This window comes from Dermacentor andersoni, chromosome 10 (assembly GCF_023375885.2).
Source record: "Dermacentor andersoni chromosome 10, qqDerAnde1_hic_scaffold, whole genome shotgun sequence".
Classification (NCBI taxonomy): Eukaryota; Metazoa; Arthropoda; class Arachnida; order Ixodida; family Ixodidae; genus Dermacentor; species Dermacentor andersoni.
In genome coordinates this window covers 56100455-56123745 of record NC_092823.1, presented here as the reverse complement: position 1 = coordinate 56123745, position 23291 = coordinate 56100455, and the positions used below count along the sequence as shown (strand labels likewise).

The 23291-nt window shown below is 47.3% G+C and overlaps 1 protein-coding gene across 2 annotated transcripts in view; it reads right to left on the bottom strand.

The window, feature by feature from the left end:
• Positions 1-23291, bottom strand: part of LOC126543782 (uncharacterized) — a 58868-nt gene that overhangs the window by 8126 nt on the left and 27451 nt on the right. The window contains exons 1-2 of one of the 2 annotated variants that reach the window (XM_055062369.2): positions 17890-18087; positions 905-1165 (exon numbers count right to left, since the gene is read on the bottom strand). In XM_055062369.2, coding sequence (XP_054918344.2) covers positions 905-1160 — 256 coding nt within the window. In that variant the 5' untranslated portion in view covers positions 1161-1165; positions 17890-18087. Of the gene's footprint in view, positions 1-904; positions 1166-17889; positions 18088-23291 lie in introns of those variants that run through there. The other variant, XM_050190907.3, reaches the window with a different exon arrangement.

Here is a 23291-nt window from a genome sequence, read left to right as displayed (position 1 = left end):
GCCGCTTGCGTCCCCTATTGTTCTCGTGCGGCCTTCTGACGACGTACGCGATGTACGCCGTTACCCAGCAGATAACTTTTACGTTTTTATGTTTATCGGCACATAGTGAGAGTGACAATGCGGACACGTGTACAGGTTCCTCAATGCAATGTATGTACGTTGCTTGCATACCAAAAAATGAACAGTTGGCAGTACCGCGCTCGTGGTGTGGTGCTTCTTTGTTGTGTCCTCGTCTTTTCGCGCAGTCAAAAGGTGTAAAGCGATGCTCGAATGATTATGTGCGTTAGGAATCCTTCGCCAATTCAACTACTCGCTACTGGTTGCCGTTATGACCATGTACGACCGTGTAAGCGTCGTTCTCACTACGTGCGCGCACTGCGAACTAGTCTCTCTTCGTTGTCGCTGTTCGTCACTTACGGCACGAAGCAGTGAGCAGTAGAAAAATGAAATAAGAAAGAAAGACAGAGAGAGCACACAAATCTACGCATGCGATTAAATAAAAAATTAAGCGCGCTTGGGTAGTTCGTATACTTCTAGAAGCAACAGTAACGGGAAGACAACAGATATATCTTTGAGCTATATATATATATATATATATATATATATATATATATATATATATATATATATATCCTCACCTTCACCGTCTGTGTATATATATATATATACACACACACAGACGGTGAAGGTACGGATCAGCCCGTATAATTTTGCAAAGCTGTACACGTACTCGGCGCTGTCAAATAATTGTCCCCGCGATACAATGTCTTCCACCTAAACTCCGGGAAAATGATCAGAGCTATTTCACCATGGCCGAGCCTAAGCCGTACACGCTTCAGAGACATGCACGTATACGAGCGATTCTCGTCCCTCCGTCTCCCGTTCTTTCTACGCGCGTATATACCTCTCTTGCAGCATCGGTCCACGCACTCCTGCAGCTTCCCGGACCTGGTCGGCTCGATCAGGCTGACGTTGGCGCCGGAAGCCCTCGAGGCGGTCTCGTCCAGCGCCTCGCCCGTCTGCCACACGCCCGGCGGGTCGCACTGGCTCTCCGCGCTCACGGCCCGGGCCACGGGCCACGAATGCGTCAGCACCAGCATGGTCGCGACCACCAGCACGAGACGGTGCACGGAGCTCGACGACGCGGCATCGTGCTCCATATGGTCTGGAAACGAGGAGAGACGAGCGAAAACGTTTAATTTCTGTCTCGATATGGCCGTCATCTGGAATATATCGAATACTTTTTGGAGTAATTCTCGAATAATGAACTTCCGTTTTCACCGTTAATGTAAAACGATCTTCACCATGATAGTGTGTTCACAACGTTAGCAAGTTTCCGTCATTACACTGTACGCCGTGAATCATTGTTTATTAAACGCACGAATGGAGCGTTAGGAGCAAATAAGCCGTTTGTTCGTACCGTCAGCATTCCCTGGAGAATGCACTGGTTTTGCCGACAAAATATATCTGGCTCTCTAAGTGGCCTAGCGCGCTTCACTGTGTAACATCTCGTGTTTTATGTCTACTATAAGCTCGTCGTGATGACGTCGCACTTTTGAAACGTATACTTCTGCTCCAATTGTATGCTTGATCGCGCAACGATGGCGATGCCACACATGGCAAATCTATTCAATAACTATTGGTACTCACGAATAGTGACCATTCCATTCTAAGACCGAATCAAACAGGGCAACGTTCGATTAGTTATTCGAAAATATCGAACATTTGCGCACTCCTAATCACACGTGCACCTTCCCAATTAGCCGCTTTCTGCTCTCTTACAGAGACAGCAGTTAAAAACATTTTCGAAAATTAGTTTGCTGGTCCGTCCGGCCATTTACCGCTGCGTCGTCGTCGCCATCATGGCGTCGTCAAAACTGAGGCCACATTCTCAGTTTCGCCCGCACCTTACGGCGAATTAGAACGAGGCTTTGCCCATCAACGTTACTGGCGATGGATCACGTGCTACTATGACAATGTGCCGGGCGTCCTATAGCAACTTCTTCAATTGTTTTTCTTTTTTCATTAGTGCACGGAGAACAAGACTAAGAATATTACACTGCAGAGATAAGATCGCACAAAGTCACACATAGTCCAGGTAAGCCCACATGCGTCCAACGAGTGCATGCAGTCCGCCGGAAGTTCCTTCGCAGCATACTGACTTCATACATAAGCTGCAGCATCACGAAATGAAAAAATAAAAGAATTTGGTATATCACAAACTCTGTCCCGTGCAAGGTCCGTAGATCAGTTTTGCAGGCTGTAAGGATGCTAAATTTCGGGGGGAACATACCCTAACAAACGTTTAAAAAGTACCGAGATCCCACCAGACTCGGAGGTCTTGCACCGTCTTTTTCTTCGTTTGTACAGTCTATGTGACAACGCGATAAAGTTAAATTATGGGTTTTTGCGTGCCAAAACTACGATACGATTATGAGGCACACCGAAGCGGGGGACTCCGGATTAAATTTGACCGGCCGGGGTTCCTTAACGTGCCCAATGCACGGTACGCGGGCGTTTTATGCATTTCTTTAATTATGAGGTTTTACCTGCCGAAACCATTTTCTGATTACGAGACACGCCGTAGTGGAGGACTCCGGAATTTTCTACCAGCTGGGGTTCGCTAACGTGCACCTAAATCTAAGTACACGGGTGTTTTCGCATTTCGCCCCCATCGGAATGCGGCCGCGGCTGTGGCCGGGATTCGATCCCGCGACATCGTGCTCAGCAGCATAACACCATAGCCACTGAGCAACCACGGCGGGTTTTATGCATTTCGTCCCTCATTGAAATGCGACCGTCGTGACCTGGATATGATACCACGTCCTCGGTCTTAGCGATGATGTCAATTATAGATCAGTTAAAGCTACTAGAGCAGCACTGATAACTTGTTCTCGTGCATGATTGTATGTTACTTGACGAAGCGATTCTAGAGCAAATAAAAACGAACCCAAACACAAGACCGAAACCACGGACGCTACACAGATTTATTGGATGTGCAATTTTTTTTATTTCTTGGTTGGCCTTTTTTCTTGTTCATCTTATTGACACGACAGTCATTTGAATCGAGGGTCCGGTCGTAACGTCTTCGTAGAGCCATTAAGCAGCAGATTCCTGCGATCCCCCCCCCCCCCCTCCCACTTCTGTAAATGAAACCCTAACTTGCAGTCTCTCTCTTTTTTTTTCCTCTAGCGAAAGAGTAATGAGGAATCTCCCAGTAAGTCGGCATGCAATCGAGAATGTTTCACGTGTCATTTCGCTACGGTTTGCGTCATCACCGAAGGTCGCAGGATATCGTTTCTTTTTTTTTTTTTTCGCATGTCACGCTGCGCGCTTGCTCGTTCCTTTTGCAAGACACTCGCCATTACGGACCCGTGATCGAGATTGCCCAACGTGTTCATAGCGCCGAGTTAGCACTTCCTAGAAATGTCCCACCGAATGCTGACCCCGCACGTATCGGCAGCCGCTTATTGGCTCGTAAAAAATGCAAACGGCCGCATCGATTCGCTGCTGACGAGGGCGAACGCGATAACGTAGCGTTTCGCTCCCGAAACGGACATGAAATTAGAAGAAAACGGAAAGAAGACGTACTTTAGACATGAAATACAAGCTACAACGCGGGATATAATAATGGTTAAGAAATAGATATTACAACTAGTTCATACTGACGTCATGCCGCGTGGCAACCCATGTGAGGAAAAAAATACTAGCTGATTTCCGTGTTTTTCATAAATTAAACTGGTCACTTCAGGGCGCATTGATGGCGTTAGAGAGACCACGTAACACTGCGTTCGATCAGGGTATTATACCTAGAGCAGACTGTAACAGCGATAAATAGGCTTCGTTATCAGCGTTGAAGCCTTATTAAACTGTAGTGGATCTACTGCCCTAAATTTCTTCTAGCGCTACCAGAAGGCTCTGACCGACCAGTCGAAACTGTCATTAGTGATGAGAGAGAGAAGTAGAGAGAAAGAGGCGCTATTTCGCCACCACAAACATTCAGGCTTCGTCTACATAGATCGGAATGTAACGATCCAATCTTGAAAAATCCATAGATTATTATAATAACGTTGCGGTGATACGTCCCCACACATGAGCCCTCCATGGTGCGATAAAGTGCGGCAAACGGGACGGGGTAATGGCGCCATTCAAGACACTTTTCCCTTGCTAGGCGAAGTTCCCCGTGGCCGAAAAACGTTCGGTGACACATTAAGCGTTATATAACGGGAAGGGGTCTTCTCGAAGCAAGAAGAAACACCGTGGGCAGACCCCACTAGAGTAGGGTTGAAAGCGGAGGGTGGGGTATGGCCATTTCCTCGCTTTCTTTAATGCCGGTGTCCGACCCGTACGCGCCCTCTGTCAGCGGACACACTCTGGCCTTTCGCCAGTGGTCCATATCTTTCCAGCACTTAGACATTCTTTCCACGTCATCTCGCCTCACGCTCTTGTACAACCGCATAAAAAAAAAAAAAAAAGAATGCAGGGAGGCCTACGCGGCAGTTCGCAATGCGAGCGATAATGCAATAAAAAAGTGCCCCCTCCCAAACCTCCCTTCCCATCTCCAACCACCAGAAGGCAGGTGATTTTGTCGTGTGTCTCCCGAGAGAAACCTTAGGGGAATCACGGCCAAGGCTTCCCCGCCCTAAGCGCTCGAAAGGCTGCGTACGGTGCGAAGCCAAATGGAGCGGCCGTACTTAGGTGCAGTGTGCAAGGGTTGGGGTCGGGCATGAAATAGACGGTAGCCGGCCCATGCCGTCGTCCAACTCATCCACACTGAAGACGTTGTTGAAGGGAAGGACTTGTTCTCATCGAGAACGAGGAACATGGGATTTATTTACAGTATCTACATGAGAACGTTGCAGTTCATCAGTCTAGCATGACTGAAAGAGAATACACACTCAGCAGCCGCGTAACACCTAGTTATAAACACTCTCTCCTCCCTAGGTCCCTAGGTGAGGGAAAACGGCCGTTCAACCTTCGACCAATCGGAGCGTCCAAAGTCATCATAACCGACCCGCCGTTGAGAGGGAGGGTTTACACACTCACTTCCGCACAGGTTTCGCTGCACACACCGAGGTGAGAGGTTTCTCACAGACAGAGGTCTTGACCCGAGCAGGCGCCTCTTTGATCCCAGAGCTGACCCTGCAGACAGTGGCCGCCGCGTCTGTCCATTGACTGACCACTTCTGGGACCCGGGAGACCGCACCGCAAAACATCTCCTTCCAGGAGTTCCCCCGCTCCAATCAAACCGTGAAGGCGACGGCGACTCCACTAACAATACTTGATCCACCGACCGCGCCTAGACATAGTGGCGCCGATGGGCTGTTGACGCCGCGCATTGTCGTCCTTACAAAGCGAGTCGCCGCAGCAGACTGGCAGAGTTCGGAGGTCGCTTCTCCTCTAGATCGCGACCCCCGCAGCTGCGGCGGGCTGGTAGAATATTGTAGGTCGGTACCTCTGCAGGCCGATCGTCACAAGCGTTATACCTGAGGCCCAACTCAGTTTTTTGTTACAATTTTACATGAAGGAAAATCTGGCGCCACCGTCTATTTGGGTATTGCCTAACGGGGGATGTACCACCATAGAGATGCCGAGATATCGGCGAGCGAGGCTCGTACCGAATGTGGCTTGGCTTAAAATACAGTCATTCGCACGCACATAATGCTTCCTTTTTAAAAAAAATGAGATCATCATATACGTTATTTGTTTCCCGTAATACATCTATCGTTGTCGTCTACCCCGATTTCAGACTTGAAAGTGAAGTAAACGTAAGCCGGTGCCCAGCAATAGAAGACGTCACTGCGATTCCTGCGCGTCAGTGATTGCTAGGTGCATCCTAATTTTCCTTCCAACTTTAGCGGTCGCTCGTACGGTGCAGGATCGGCACAATTTCTCGACCAAGCACAAGTTGTCGCTGTTTAAAAAAAAATGTTCTTTTTTTACCCGATAATAAAGACAAATAGGCATTTTACGCGCTTGTTTAGTAAAGGATAAACCATTGCGACAGGTACAACGCTGTTATATCGTCAGACACATCTTCACGTCGTCTCGGCTCTTTGAAAAAGCCGCCCGAATCCCCAAATTCCCAAAGCCGCTCCATACTGGCATTCCCCATGCATACAACAGCACACCGAAGCCACTCCCCCCCTCCCCCGAATTATAACAAATTCTGTGGTCGAACCGGACAGGTTGGAAGCAGTACATCTCCGACAACTTTTAACTGAGGGCAATATTTAGCACGCGCAAACACTAACACATACAAGAGAAAGAAAGAAAAAAGAAGCATTGTAGCAGCGAGAGAGAGATAGAGAGAAGAGATCATTAAGAGAATGGAATAGACTGTCTCATGATATCGCGGGTATTAGGTCGATGCATTTACTCACTTGCCGTCAATGTCGTGTTGCATAGTGATATTTATTTATTTATTTATTTATTTATTTATTTATTTATTTGGCAATACTATCAGTCTCCTCAGAGGTTTGAAGGTGCATAAAATTTGCATTTCTACATCTTACCTATATATAAAGAAACATATTAATGTACAATCATATTCGAACAATTTCAAATATCCAAAGTCATTTCAATTATGGTAACTACAATGATGAAAATATTGCTGTATATACCAAAATAAAAGAAAGGCTGTAGACATTTCACAACCAAAAAGTCGCACAACTCAGTCAAACAAAATAAAAAGTATCTAGAAAAATCCTCAAAGAATAGAAATGTGGTGGAACTGTCAGTCGTTTTGTGGTTACAAGATGAGCCAAGAAGAGAGAAAAAATAATGATGATGCAATGCATCTGCGCACTAACTGCGAAGAAAAAAGACGTGTGCGCGTTAATTTCTTGCTGTGTACTGACAACTTTCTATAATCAGTTTTTTCGTTGATAGCCTCAAGGTTGCAGGATTGAAAGGTTAATTGCATTGTTGATTGCAACAATGCAAAGTTGATTGCATTGCATTGTGGCATGCGTGTTGGCGTAATCTAGTTCACGTTGCCGCCTCCTCCTACGGATGGCGGGGCAGTGAGCAAAACAATCAAACAGTTAACAAGTTACAAGTTTGGAACGTCCCGGAAGTAGTTTCTTTTCTTTAATTGTATACGCATCTGACCTAGGAGGAAACCAGAAAAACGACTAGCATGAAAACATTGATAACATGGAAACATCTCGTTCGATGTCGAATAATGATAGCCCAGGAAATACGATTGCTGGGCGAAGTGAACGCATGACCATAGAAAAAAACTTGCAAACTCGATGTGGCCGCAAGAGCTGAATATTTATTCGAAGAAGGCAAAGCCTTTACATATCCAGCCTAGAATAGGCCTGCGTACACAAATACATGTACTACATATCACAATATCATGGTCGATCATGCAAAAAAAAAAAAGGTGCTGTTTCTTTTCCATAACGCAGGAGAGGGCACGCTTACCCAGCTATATCTCCACCCTTTCTAATCTAATGTGCCTCTGTTATTTCTCTCTCCTTCTTAGTTTTTTTTCTCTCTTTCCAGATGAACCAACTAGCCCTCCCCAATATGTTATTGAAGTCTTCTCTGTCGCGCGACTGAGGGAAAGGAAGGACTACGCGACAACAAGAAAGATATTCATCGGAGGTCCAAAAACCTCACAGGGCTAGCAGCTAAGCCGGTAGATCCAGGGATCACGCACACGTCGTGTCTGTATGGCTGCTCCGTCGGTGACAGCGGCACCTTTGACGACAGCGGCATCCCGTTAATGACAGCGGCCGGCGTGGCGGTGATAATGATAATGGACAGTGCTCTGCCGGTGTGTCCTCCACGCGACAATCAGAGTGCGCGCGCTGGGGCACCACTAACACTGTCTCAGTGAGTCACCAGACAATGGGCAGCAGTGAGAGATCATTCGCAGTAGTCTGAACGGATTAAAGATATAGCCCCCCCCCCCCCCCTCCTCTGAGCAGAGAGTCGAAGGATCCTGTTCGCATCCCAACAAAAAGAGATTAGCTCTCAAGGCTCTGCGGGATGTTCACGTTGACAGCGACCTGATTAATCGCTCGTGATCAATTCTCTATACTCCCATTCATGCTTGTGCTGTTTATGTAGCCCTGCACTATTTCTTTTTTTCTCTATTTTCTACGTGGGTCGTCGACTTGCTCTGCTAGTATCTTATTTCTTTATAGACTTGTTTTGATGGTCTTTTCTTATTTCATTGCCTTATTTCTTGGCCGTTTTTCTTAGCTAAGATTTTGGTGTACTCGACCCTTTCTGTGGCCAAACCACCCATATTTTATAGCAAATAAAGAAGAAGGTTGCGCACCAAGTCCTCGTCGGGGCGAAATAATCGGGACAGGATATGTAGTTTTGTTATAAGCGGTATTTCGTTAAAAGTATGTGTGTTCTACAATGGTCATAACGATGAGGGAAGTGCATTGCAACAGTTCGCGCACTCGTAAAACGTAGCGCCTGACAATAAGGCTACACCCAATAGCAAAGACGGATTAAGAAATTTCGTGGCCCGGGGCAAACTGCATCCTTGGGGCCCTAATGGCGATGACGACTTTGATGATGATGATGATGATGATGATGACGACGACGACGACGACGACTGGTTTAAGACGCTGAATTTTTCTAAGCCCACATGTTGCGTTCGCTGACCAGTGATAAAATATACATCATCTTTATGCGTTCGGGACACTAATTTCTTGGCGTGATTTATAGTATTATTTAACGGTTATTACCTGACGTACACGTCGGTATGTTTAAGCCGTCAGTCCGTCGCTAATTCCCAATTAGTCGATGTGCAGCATTGGCACGCAGCACGGACCAAAAATACAGAAGAGCATATTCTTCAAAAAAGAAACATTTTATTAGGCATTCAATCTTCAAGTTACAAAGGCATAACATTCAACAAAACGCACGCACAAATGTACATACATGCATTACAATATACGTATGTACAGCGTGGGCAGCAAACATGCTCAGAAACTTTTTTTTTTTTTCAAATGGTAGAGCGGTACCCCTGAAAGTTGGGGACCCGGGGCTGCAGACGCCATATCCCCCACCTATAATCTAGCACTGCCCAATAGACAAGATAGCAGCGGCATTCCGATGAGGCCAGTCAGGCAGCTGCCTAATCTGGCACGCGGTTATGATCACGTGATGCAGCCAAAGTCGCAAGGAACCGCCACCACGTGGCGAAGCATGGCCTTCGCAGCTCCCTCTGCCTGCCTTTTCGACACGAAGGAAAGCAAAGTGTCACCGCACAGCCGCACTAAGCTGTATGTATGGTGCGAATTTCTCGCTTGGCACCTCGCACTAAGCGCTGTTAAGAATGGCCGTACGGGGTGGCAACGTGCCAGCTTTCAGCCCGCTGCACGTGTTCCAAGCCCACCAGACGGGGCGCCCTTCGGAGAACTGCGAAGGGCCGGCAGCCACGTGGCGCGCGATCAACTCCGGAAATTGGTACTTGGCCGAGCCATCCGGTACGGAGCAGAGTTCCACGAAGCCCTCTGACGTCAACACCGAGAGCTGTGCGGCACTGAAACCTGTGTGTGTGTGCAACACGAACGTTTCCGCCCACTGGTACTCCGTCCACGTGGACCTCGAAGAGTGACGCCGAATGATGACGTCGAACTATGACGTCAAGCGGAGAGCTTATAAGCAGCGTTTGCCGGCTGCTAGAGTGTGCTCGTGTCGTGCTCGTTGCCGGGAGCTGAGTGCTCTGTCATGCTCGAAATGTAGTAGTGAGCTGCGTGCTCGTAAACTGTTTGCTGTATGTTAGTTTTGCGGGCTCCATATGGGAGTCGCGCTAGATTGCCAATGTATCCTGCTTAAACTGTCAATATGTAAATAAATCCTGTTCACCTAGTTCCTCTCTACGACCTTCAACTCCTTCAAATGGTGGCAGCGGCGAGTTAGTCCGACGACTTCTACATCTGGTCGACAGCGGTAGGACCGTCCGAGAAATCTAGTATCTGGTTGGCAGCGGTGAGATCAGCCTACGGCTCCTAGACCAGCCTACGGCTCCTAGATCGGCCTACGACTCGGAAACGGCAACGGCAGCTGACGGACGTTGGCACATGGTGACCGACCGGCATCCTGATCAAGTTGGAGGCGACTTGAGATTGACCACCTCTTGCAACTGACTGGATACGGCGGGGAAGGACTGGTGATATGGTGCTGCTTCAGTGGGTAAGCGTTTGGTTTTGGCTGTAAGATTTACCAGGCTTCAATTTCACTGTGTTTTTGGATTTGATTCGCTGGGATCTTTTACTTGTATTTTGATTTGCGTGGGTATCGCAACAAGTATTGTATGACAGCAGAGCCAAAGCTTAAAGTAGCGACCATGGTCCTAATGTGTTTGACGAGAGCTGACCTGTTGTGGTTGTGTGAGGAGATCGGGGTAAACGTAAATGAGAACTTGAAGGAATCAGAAATTCCTAAGACAATTATCGAAAGTGAGAATGATTTGAAATTCATAGAGCAAATGGGCAAACGAATTCTAAGTAAGAAACGGGAACAGGAAGCAATTAGGCAAGAACTGGAAGACCTTAAGCAAGAACAGGAAAAAGCAAGGCAGAAACTGAAAAGCATTACACAGGAAGAAGGCCTAACAGAAGTAACGAGGCAGTACATTGATGCATTGAACAATGAGATTCAAGGTTTTGAGCAGTTAATCGAGCGAACCAACCAGCGGATCGAGCAAGTCAACAGCGGCTTGAGAAATCTGTAGGCTGGACGCAGCGAAAGTGGGAGGAAGTAGACAGCAGATTTCAGTCGAAAGCCGACAGAAGTAGTACTACCTGTGAGAATAGCAGCACGTTCATAGGTGAACTCGAAGTGCTAGCAGCTAACGAAGCCTTAGTGGCAACAGAGGCCGTTAAAGGCCAGAGTGAGAGCGACGAGGTGCTGTGCCAACAGAGGACTGTAGAGACAGCTAGGCCAGCTGCGAACAAATTGGCACAGTTACCGCGCGTGTGCGTCGCATCTCATGGTAGCGAGGTCGTTAGCGAGGTACAGAATACTACGGACTTGATAGACGCGAGCACCCATGTCGAGTCAGATCTGCGTGCAGAAGTGAAGTGCGAACTGGACGATGCAGTTGAGAATAGTTCTCGGGGTGGCGAGCTCCGTAGCTCACGAGACAACTGCATTGTTCAGGGATCGGTGCGGCTCTCCGCCAGTCTAGATAGCCTAGATAGGGATGATTCAGTTGTTAATCATTCGGACTGTGCGCGTGAGACAGCGATCGATACCGACGGGCTGTGTGCAGATGCGCAGCGTGAGCTGGGCAATGCAGTAGAGGGCAGTTCGCAAGAGTGCGAGTTGCATAACTCGAGTAAAGCCTGCTGCATTGTGCCAGAGTCGGTTGAGCTGTCCGCCAGTCGAGGCAGCCAGAATGTTGATTTAAATGAAAATCAATCAGACTGTGCGGGTAAGAGACCGATCCGGGCCGACGAGATGTGTAACGGCCAGCACGAGGCGCGAGATGACGGCATGAAAGAGAGTTCGAGGAGAAAGCGCCGCAGAAAGAGGCGCCGAAAGGATCGGAATGCGGTGGCTAATGTAGCGAAGCCAAAGACGGCGACAGGCGCAAAAAGGCAAGGCGCGAGGAAAAAGGTGCGGTCGTCACGGACGATGTTGACGCATCCTAATCGTTCGAGCCACCGGTCAAAAGGGGACCGAGAAGCATGTTCTGCACGGACGCGGACAAAGGGCACGGGGCAGTTAAATTCCTCGTCGTTCCGTTGTTCTCTTCGAAGCTCAGCGTGCAGTACAAAGAAGCACAAGGTGGCAAGACGAGACCAGGTGGGGAGTAGCGACGCGGTCAATCGAGGACATGCTGAAAGCGAGGCGCGAGGACGCAAATTGGCAGGGGACTCTAACGTCTTGGGGGAGCTGATAGTGAGTCAGCCCTTTTGTTCTTCCCCCGTAGCCAGAGTAGCTTTCGGACCGCGACCACCTCGAGTACGGCTCAAAAGTATGAGTCAGTTGTAAATGCTTGGAACGGGAGGCCAAGGGAGCTTCCGTGGAAGTAAAGCATGTTGTTTTGTTTTATTTTTGAGCACTCGGATAATTTTCGCGGTCTAAGTTTCTTTCAATATGTAAGGCATGAGCTCTGTTTATGTTTTGTTTGAGAAGCTCGAGATTTGAAAGACGCGTTTTAAGTAAACATGTAGTTTCGCGAGGTGTTCATTAATAAGTATATAGGCTTGCTTTTTGTGTGTGTGAGTAACCTGAAGGTCAAGGTTATCGTTGAGAGGCCTATCGTAACGCGCGTGTGTGTTATTTAACCTTCTTTTTTTAAAGTGTTTTTTGAATTTTCTAAGGTTAAGCGCGTAGATTTTCAGTAAGTGCACGATTTGCACTGAGAAGAGCTCTTAAGTCCATTAGCGCGTGTCCTGTGTGGACGGAAAGAAGCAGATTTATGTCTGGGTTGCTCGTGTGTGTTGAGGGCAGCCGTATTCTGACTTCTCTAGTACGCGTGCGTAGAGCTAGTTATTAGAAGACACATTTGTTTGAAGGTTCCTCTGTGATGCGTAAGTTACGCAAATTTGGTTGTTTGTTTAAGGAACGTGTCCTGTGTGGAGTAAAGGAACAAATGTGAGTCAGCGTGATGAAAACATTGTAGGATGCAAGCACGTGTTCGGAATAGGGACCACAAAGCTAGCGCGATTGTGATTGCGTACCTGTGGAGTTGGCCAGACTGTTCAGTGGCAACAGTACGTGAGATAAGTACGCCACTGCGATAGGGTAAGAACAGGCTGTTCGTGAAGTTAGGCTGCTTATGTTATGTTTGGGTATTGGTGTTTGAGAGCCTTCGGTTTAATTCTGCGTAAACCTTTACTCTTGTGCAGCACGACAGTCAGGTTTGGTCGAACTGAAAGGGGAACGTGAACGCTCGCTTTGGCGGCACGAAATTTTGGGGCAAAATTTGGGATTCCCAGTTGAGTGACTTGCATTGGAATTGTGATAGGAGGCCTGGTGGGTTAGCAGCTGATTCCGGGCGTTTGAACGCTGAGCGGTATTGTGTTGCCGGGTCGGCTCTTCTGTGCCAGTTGTTGTAAGATGGTTGAAGGCATTCCAAGTACGCAGGGGTTGCAGAGAGCAAAGCCATCGTCTTGCTCGCCATCCATTCTCTTCCTGCCCAGCGGTTGCCAGCACTGGCCAGGCGAGATTTTCCGGGCCTTGGAGTAGCTGTTAAGAATGGCCGTACGGGGTGGCAACGTGCCAGCTTTCAGCCCGCTGCACGTGTTCCAAGCCCACCAGACGGGGCGCCCTTCGGAGAACTGCGAAGGGCCGGCAGCCACGTGGCGCGCGATCAACTCCGGAAATTGGTACTTGGCCGAGCCATCCGGTACGGAGCAGAGTTCCACGAAGCCCTCTGACGTCAACACCGAGAGCTGTGCGGCACTGAAACCTGTGTGTGTGTGCAACACGAACGTTTCCGCCCACTGGGACTCCGTCCACGTGGACCTCGAAGAGTGACGCCGAATGATGACGTCGAACTATGACGTCAAGCGGAGAGCTTATAAGCAGCATTTGCCGGCTGCTAGAGTGTGCTCGTGTCGTGCTCGAAATGTAGTAGTGAGCTGTGTGCTCGTAAACTGTTTGCTGTATGTTAGTTTTGCGGGCTCCATATGGGAGTCGCGCTAGACTGCCAATGTATCCTGCTTAAACTGTTAATATGTAAATAAATCCTGTTCACCGAGTTCCTCTCTACGACCTTCAACTCCTTCAAATGGTGGCAGCGGCGAGTTAGTCCGACGACTCCTACATCTGGTCGACAGCGGTAGGATCGTCCGAGAAATCTAATAGCGCAGTATGGTGCCGCTCCACTTCAAAGAACTCAGCATTTAAGTGCACGGACTGCACTCAGGACGTCACCGAGCTTCGAATAAAGAGATACTTTGAATAAAGCGGTTTCATTATAAAGACGGTCTAGTGAACATCCACATGGCATTCAACGGAAACCAAAGATTCAACCTAGGGAATTTTTCAAAGCTTCTCCTGCACGTCAAAGCGGTCCAAGAATGAGTAGGTACTTAGAGATCCGTGACGTCACGCTGGCGTGCAGGCGCTGGTGTTTCCGCGCGAAATTCGAGGAAAGAACGCTTAACCTTCTTTTCCCGCTAATAACCAATCTCTTTCCACCAAATTAAGGATAATAGCATTCTGAAAGACTAATTCACCAGTATAAACAAATTGATTGGCTGGCCCTTTCGTGACACCTTAACATGCCTCTTTATTCCAGGGAGGTTTAAAAAAAGTTTCAGTTTTTGACTATCGAAAAGTGCCACCGATGAGCCCAACGCCTTCCTTGCTTTATTCCCACCTGAAGTCATCGAAACGTCCAGTCCACTTTTGGCCGCACGCAATGCGGTTCTTCTGGCGCAATCGAGAACAGTTCGTGGCGACGCGAGGAATAAAACGGCACATATAGTGAGAGAGAAAATGCGTTAAGGGCGATGCAGACAAGAAGGCGGGGTCTTCGCCAAACGGAGACAGGCTGCGTGAACAGATATATCAAAATCCGGATACAAACCGAGAAGTTGAGAAAGCAAGGCGCCAGCCTCGTGAGTTTCGCGAAGTGCGCGCTAGTGGAGTGGGGCACACCCTGTTCCGGGCGACGAAGAAAAAGTCAAACACGAAGCGCTCGCAAATCGAGGGCCGGTGCAGAATTGAAGACCGGCCGCGCAGCGCGGGAATGGGAAATTTCGCGTCGGGGGGAAGGGGGGGGGGGTCTCGGCTCTGAAGGCGCTCGCCTCCCGAAAGGGCAACGTAAATTGAACGTCAAATTTGCGTAGAATGCGAAGATCCAATGCGGTTCCCGCACCCACGAAATCATTCAACGAGCGGCCCACAATGGCGCGATTCTCTGCTTTCCTTTTTGTTATCCGTGTCTCATTTTTTTTTTTCCGTTCTGTGTTCTTGCTTTCAGATAACCTAGCGGGATCACAGATGCCACTTGACAAATTCTGTGACGATATCGACTGCCTCAGAATGCTACAAATAAGGGATTCAAGATTTGTGGGGAAAAAAAAAACAACAAGAACGGGAGCTTCAGCTGAGAAACCTCTACACCAGCAGCAGTAAACATCACAACGTGCACGATAATCACCACTACGATTGTAATCAATGAATTTCCCAATGTTTTACATTCTACATTACACCAACTCTAAACTACCCCAACTTTCTAATTCACGGTTGCAGTATCTCTATTAAACGGGCCTGTATGCTTATATTTAACTCCGTTATGACGCTATGCCGCGTGGTAACCCAAGTGAAGAAGAAAAAACAAAAGAACTCTACACTCTGTGTACCCGTATATGATCTTATAACTTTTGCCCAAGTTCACTCGACAGGAAGAAACGCTACAATGTCGGTTGCGAGTAGTAAGCTTCTTTTTTTTTCACAGACAGACGAATTAATTCATTCCTAATTGGCAAGGCGGGCAGCGCCAATTACAACACATGGCCATAAAAGAAACTGCGAAACACCTCCTGTGCGACCGCCCATCATGCGAAGATGAGAGACTTGCCCTTGGGACAGCCAATTAGTCGAATTAGATGACATACCTCTCAAGAACATCCTTGGACGGTGGTTTCGTGCGCCTCCGAAGCCACAACAACGCTGCTGCGCTTCTAGAAATGCACCAGTTTCTAAGACCGCTTGCCTGAACAACGAGCCCTCCGTTGCGTGTGTTGGGGTATGCATACTTTGAGCTTCTCTCCGTCCACTCATCTTATAGCCTCCTTTCTCCCTATCCCAGCGCTATACCCTGACAACCGGGCACAGTCTGATTACGCTAGCTACCTGCCTTTTCCTTATCCCGTCTCTCTCTCTCTCTCTCTCTCTCTCTCTCTCTCTCTCTCTCTCTCTCTCTCTCTCTCTATATATATATATATATATATATATATATATATATATATATATATATATATATATATATATATATATATATATATATATATAGGTCACTGACTTTTTAACAATTACTCGAAATAGTAGAATTGAAGTCAGCCAGCACTCAAAGCATAACCTTCTGACAAACGTTACGCCTAGCACCAGTACTCAGATATGCCGTGCGAGAAAGTGCCGAGAAATGCTCTGCTGTTCCAGTTTGAACTTTCCTCTACCGAATTCTTTATTCCAAGTCATGGGTTAAATTTCTTGAGGCTATATCATTCATAAACGTTTCAGTCTTTTGTTTTTTTCTTCATCTATATAGAAAGTCTGTCATAAATGTTGCTGTTAGAATCACGTGAGTTTAATACTAGCGCCATTTTGACCAGCGAAGGCGTTGTGAGGCTGTGAATGAAGAGAGCTGCAGTGCACTGGATTCGAGAGCCTCGTTTTTCTTTTTTGTGCCGTGTCATTGTAATTTTTTTTCCCTTTAATTAATGCAAGCGCAGAGTGTTAACACGTTTCCTTCACAACGCCGAATTTTCCCGCCGAAAATAACACACAACGCCGAATATAACATTGCGATTCTATTCCCAAGGCGTTCCCTTTCGAGCATTTATAACAGTGGTACAAGCGGCGCTCCGCCCGCGCCGTTTACACCGGGTTCCGCCGGTCGTGAGCTGTACATTATTAGGTAGGAACAGAATAGAGAAAAAAGGAATGCGTATACATTACACTGGCCCAGATTTCTTTTTTCTATAATTCTGCCGGTTTCCCGTCTGTTCCAAAACCACCATACGATTACGAGGCGCGCCGTAGTGGAGGACTCCGTATTAATTCCGTCTGGCTGGGGCTTCTTTATCGTGCACCTAGGTCACTGCCTTTTGTCGCGTCCCCCAAGGCATTTCTTTGAGGAATGTCTTGAATAAATGAAAGAAAGAAAGAAAGAAAGAAAGAAAGAAAGAAAGAAAGAAAGAAAGAAAGGGAAGAAAGAAAGTGCACGAGCGTTTTTGCTGAGGCGGCCCCATCAGAGTGCCGAGGCCTGAACACTGGGCTATATATATATATACATAACGCGGCGGCTGTCAATCGTTTCCGGGCTTCAGGATTCTCTCGTAAGTGTCATCATGCATTCACCGTTCATTACTGAATCTACAACGGGCACAAAATCAACGAATTTCAACCACAGTCTGTTAACACCGACTGCTCATATACGGGCTATTTAATACGTGGTGCAATTACTTTCGCGTCTTCGCACATTGCTAAAGATGCATTTCTTTTCTTGCCTGTTTTGTAATTTCGTCTTCCTGCAATTTTTAAAGAAACCTCGAACTTTTCAGTGTTCACATCAGAGCTTGTGGTGTAGGATTTTCTTCAATATCCAGTTTGCCACTGTACCGTATATCCGACAGCAAACCCCGACATTTGTTCTTGTGCCGCAGGCCACAGCTACGGCGCTATCCAGTTCACTGTCTTATTCTGTTGTTCTCTTTTTTTTTGTGCTCGTTTGATTTTCCCAATTCAATATCCCACAACTCATATTTGCCATAATGACGCTTATCAAGGCGTCAGCCGACGACAGTCATCAACATAACTAAGATGTCAGTGTGCCAACCAACAGCTTTTACAAAAAATTAAATCACGGGGTTTTTAACTATACAGCTGCAACGGTACCGTGACTTAGTTGGGATGATGTAGGTGGGGTGCTTCGGCTTAATTTAGAGAACCCAGGGTTTCTTTTTTTTTTCTTGAGAAGAAAATAAACAGAAAAGTTGCTGTCGCCGTTTGCTGGCGACGGCTATCCCTGTTCGACGGCTATCCCTGTTTACTTATGTAATATAAAGTAAACATAAGTGCTTTCAGCAGGTAATGCTTAAAAAGTAATCAAAACAAAATAACCGATCACCTAACACAATAAGAGTTAAAGTCTCTTTCGAGAAATTATCATTTGCGGCGATGTCCGTGAACAAGTGTTTTAAATGTACAAATGAGAGAATCACCCACGACGCAGTAGAGTCAGTAACCGTCACAGATTCCGGCGTCTTCAAAGAAGGGACGACGCGCTTTTCGTCTTTAACGTTCAGAAAGACCACGCGGTACAAGAGCGTTTCTGCATTCCGCACCTCCCGTTAAAGTGCGACCGCCGCGGCTCGGAAGCGAACCCGCTACCTTACTCAAGAGCGCAACGTCAGAGCCACTGCGCAGACGCTGCGCGTAGTGCCATTAGCTTTTTTTCCTGAACGCGCTCGCCGCACAATGCAAACGGAGGCTAAATCGTATCACTCGCAGCCGCAGTAGCACAGCCATCGTCATCATCATCATCATTGCAGTTACCATTGCGACCGCCATAGTCGTCGTTATCGTGAACAATAAGCACTTACACGGCGCTGTTATCAGACTTCGTCGTTTCGCCTTAACACACACAACCGCGCTGTCGACAGGGGCGCGAACGTGTACACTTGGCACTGCCCAACAACCGTCCGTCATATCTACTAATGCCCGGCAACCGAATGATGGCCTACCGTTCGCGACGGAACACAGCCTCCGGCAAAGAAAAAAAGAAAAATACAATATGAACAATGCGCAGAAGTTAGGGCATTCACGTTTCTTCTTTTTACTGTTCTCCTTTCCCCCTCCCCCTCCATTCTTTCGTATTTTGATACCGTTCTGCAATAACCTTCAGTTTCCCTTCTGTCTTTCCCGCAGTTTCCCCGTTATTTCCCGTTATGTCCGCCATCAGTGAAACAGCCGACGCTGCTTTTTTGGCTGCTCTTTCGCGCCGCGCCCGGCTGTTCCTGATTCGCTCAACCCGCCCTCTCCGACTCGCGTCGGGGTCACCACCGCGTCGCCAGTTGCGTGCAGTACGGCGGATATGAACCCGAAGCTGTACGACAGAGCCAATTTTTACGGAACGTTCGAGTCGTAACAAAGGGCGACCTTCATTTATGCATTGTCTTGATCAAAACTTGTGTCTTCTCTCTCTCTCTCTCGCTCTCTTAGTTTCACTCCTCCATCCACCTCCCCACGTGTAGGGTAGCAAACTGGACAAATTATGGTTAACCTCCCTTCCTTCCCTCCCTCCCTTTTCTATTTATCCACTGTAGTTCAATATTGCACGGTATCTCCCTGGATTGAACATGCAGCAGTCCCGTTAAACCCGGCCAGAAACTGCAGCTAATAATCGAATATTCCGAAGCCCCGAGGAACAGAGGGATTATGGAGAGATTTGCCAAGGTTGAAGACTGGGCGTGCTTGTATATCGCATACTATAGACGTTCGATTGCGCTGCACTTCGACGGCTTAGTATTGGTAGATAGTCCTTCTTTGTAAAATTCTTTTTGTGTTCTTTCGTATTTGTTGTTCTCCCCTTGAGTATCTTCTTGCATTTATTCCGCTGACAAGGGAATGAATCGATAGTTGCAAGTAGCGCTCTGCTGAGTGTGCTTCCCTTCTGTGTGTCCCATCAAAATGTTGTGCAATCCAACATGTGAGATGCCGTAGCTGAAGCCTCCGGAGTACGTTTGACCATTTGAAGTTTGCTAACAGGCACCCAATACTAGGTGTACGATCTCTCTCTCTCTCTCTCTCTCTCTCTCCCCACCCCTGCATTATGCCTCATGGGTAACATTGCCACCGAGTACGGGAGTCGAACTGTCAACCTTTATCACACTGCGAGGACGAGATCGCACCTTGTCGCAACCTTCGGATTTTCTCCCTGCCTGTATTGTATTTTTCTTTGCCTTTGATAATCTTTGAGACAAATTACTACTTAACCCGTTCAGTGTGACCTGAGGTACCGGTACGTTTCCGCGCGTGCCTCAAAACAAAAACGTAGGAGGCAGGAGACGAAGATAGGAATGTGGGGACCATACCAAGGGTGCATTTGCCTGCCATCCATGTCATTTTTTTTTCCCTTCGACATAACCATAAATAAGCCGTTGTGTTGACCTTACAATAAACGAGAGGAAAAAGAAAAGCGACACTGGGATGCGTCACTTCCGAAAAAAAAAGAAACGACACTGAAAGGGTCAAGTGCGTATTTCGTTTCTGGTCGTTTCTGCTTTCTTTGTTTTGTGGCTGCGTTCTTTCAGCTCGCACGCTTCCCTCTAATTCGTGTGTTCTCAATGCCCTCGTCTCCCTTTCCATTTCCTATTCTGTGAAGGCCAGAGTTTTCTTTTTTTTTTTCAGTGTCGATCTCTCATCGCGGCTTGCTGGTGGGCAAGTTCATTTTTTTTCATCATAATAAGCTTCTGTATAACGGCGCGAAAAAAGTAGTTGGACAAAAAAAAAATGCGGCACACACGGACACAGAGTGCTTCTTTCCGTGGGATCCGCATCCCGCGATACACGTCGTAAGAGATACATCGCGCTACCGTACAAGGCACAGCACGTGGATGGGTCTTAAGCTTGCTGCTGAGCCGGAACTTTGGCTTCAGCGATGGTAGCGCAAATGCGACGATCCGCTACTGAGGGTCTGAGCTGTATATCTACCTCTCACGGTGCAGGCAACACGGCAGACAACTTTCGCTTCAAGGAGGAGACAAAGGAGAGGAAAGACAGGGAGGTTAGCCAGTGTAAGTACCGGCTGGCTACCCTGTGCTGGGGAAAGGGGTAAAGGGAATAAAAGAAGAAAGAAGAAGCAGAGGAAAAAAAGGAAAAAAAAAAAGAAAATTCACACAGTAACGCGAAACTGTGCGCTATAACGTTCAAAGGCGGTCGCACAATTTGCATGTCCTTAATAACTTCAAGAAAGCCCTTAAGGTCTTGAGTGCCGAAGCCCATCTGGACCAATGTCCTAGAGCTTTTTCCTCTGTAAAGGGGCGATTGTCCAGTTTTGCGAGAGCGGTCACGAGCACTTTTCTTCGCACTTTGTAACGGGGACAGTCACAAAGGAGGTGCTCAATCGTCTCCTTGCAGCCGCAGGTGTCACAAGTAGGGCTGCCGGCCATTCCAATGCGGAATGAATAGGAGTTCGTGAATGCCACGCCGAGCCACAGGCGGCACAGAAGTGTTGCTTCCGCTCGTGGCAACCCTCATGGTTGCCACGAGCGGAAAAATCGTTTTTCTCAGCAACCAGTGCCTCGATTTTGATGGGCTTCGTCGCACTAAAAAGAAAAAGAAATCTTAAATTTCGCTTCAAGGCATTTCAGCGTACTTTAGGAAGCAATCTTTGGCGTTCGTTTCGGCACACAACTGAGGGAAGAATTTGTGGTTACGCGTAAAAGGACACGGAAGCTTCTCATGCTGTCCTCGTGCAGTCAGAAACGTCCCGCTCGGGAGAGAGCAATTGGCAAGTTGCGGCCTCCAATTTTGCAGCCAATCACGGCTTTCACCCTGAATTACCACAGCCCGACGGAAGCAGGCGTACGATGTATTCAGACACTTACGCACGCACTAAGCTTTCACGGCGTTCGTTTCTCACGTGCCGAGGGCGTTTGCACGTGCCCGAGCTCCGAGCACGGTTCTTAAGTTCGTGAATCGCACCCCCCCCCCCCCCCCCCCGACCACGAAAGCGTTCAGACAATAGGTAGGAGGGGGACAAGGCGGATGAGAAGGAGGAGTAGAAGGAAGAAGAGAGAAAAGATTCGTATCAAGAGCAAGCTTTTAGCTCGAGAGCTCCTCTGTGAGTGAAGGAGACGGAGAAATCGTTTTTCTCAGCAACCAGTGCCTCGATTTTGATGGGCTTCGTCGCACTAAAAAGAAAAAGAAAGCTTAAATTTAGGGAGTGCAGAAAGCGTATTTTCGATTTACGCCATCACTCCTTTAGAAATAGTCTTAAAAATTGCAAATATTCAAAAAATCAGGTTTGAAAATTTGTAGCACGGTACTGTGAATTACACGTAACAATGCATCTAAAGCAGACAAATTTGATGCATCATACACAGCCCTGGAATATGCCGCTCATTTGTGAGTAGGGCATTTGCCAACACCTCGTAAACGTTGTAACAAATCCACACATGCTGTAAACACACGTCAAATTTGTTCACTTGAGATGCTATATAACTACTGTAGCTGTTTAGAGCACTGCGACATCTGGTGTTGATGCAGATTTACGGATTTATAAACTTGTACGCGCTCAATCTTATTTTTTAGCGTACCCATTTTCATCAATCTTCGCAAGGATTGGAGGTACCAAATTAAAATTCGGCGCCCTAAATATTTGCTAGACTTTAAGGTTATCTCTCAAATGCAACAAATTTAATTCAAGTTGTTCCAGTAGCCGTCTAATGGAAGCATGTCTGCGTTTTACATGAATTTGAATGGGGAAATCAGACTTGGCCCTGAGCTGAAGCTTTCATGAAACAAAACAAAAAAAGAAAGGGAAAGAAACGCCAACGAAAATGGTGATGCGATGTAGTGCATAGGTTAGACGTTTTGGCTTTCAAGCCTTGCTTCGTCGACCACACCCCTCTGGTCAGCGTCCAGTTTTATCCTTTCCGTTGTGGTAGCACACAGTTTCTGTTTAGAGTTTCTGTTTGTCCCCGTTACGCAGTGCGAAGAAAAGTGCTCGTGACCGCTCTCGCAAAACTGGACAATCGCCCCTTTACAGAGGAAAAAGCTCTAGAACACTGGTCCAGACGCGCTTCGGCACTCAAGGCCTTAAGGGCTTTGCTGAAGTTTTTAAGGACATGCGAATTGTGCGACCGCCTCTGAACGTTGTGGCGCGTAGTTTCGCGTTACTGTGTCAATTTTCTTTTTTTTTCCTTTTTTTCCTCTTCTTCTTCTTTCTCCTTTTATTCGCTTTACCCCTTTCCCCAGCACAGGGTAGCCAGCCGGTACTTACACTGGCTAACCTCCCTGTCTTTCCTCTCCTTTGTCTCTCTCTCTCTCTCCTTCTGTTTAGAGCGAGTTCCCCTTTCACCTCCGGCGTCTGGCAACCACGAGCCAGCCTGATATGCCACGTTCATGCGTTATACATAACGGAGGATGCAAAAAGGACAGATGAATACGTTGACTATCTGCCCGCTTATCGTTTTCTATACTGCTATAAGCAATAGGCCGTGTCAAAAACAAGCTCATCTGTTCGTACAAATACCAGTGATAACTGTTCCCCCATGTCTCTTTTTTTTTTGTTTCTTTCTTTTTCGCGGATTGTAGGTTCTTTTTAAGTTGGTATTGATATAATCACACGTTTTGTATCAGTTACCTAACTTTTTTGGGCAAATACCTGTTTTTCTTTTCGTTTTTCTATTTCATTCATCCTTATTCTACCCTTTATTTCCGCGGGTGTAATTAAACAGTCCTCTACACTAGTGCGCTAGTTTACTTCCGTCTCCATGTGACGTCTCAAGTTCGCTTCAGGCTGTGCTTATTTTTTATCCATGAGCAGGCGGTCCCTCCTGCAATTTTTTTCTTTGGGACCACCTCCCACATAATATTGCATTTATGTGGATTGATACGTTGCG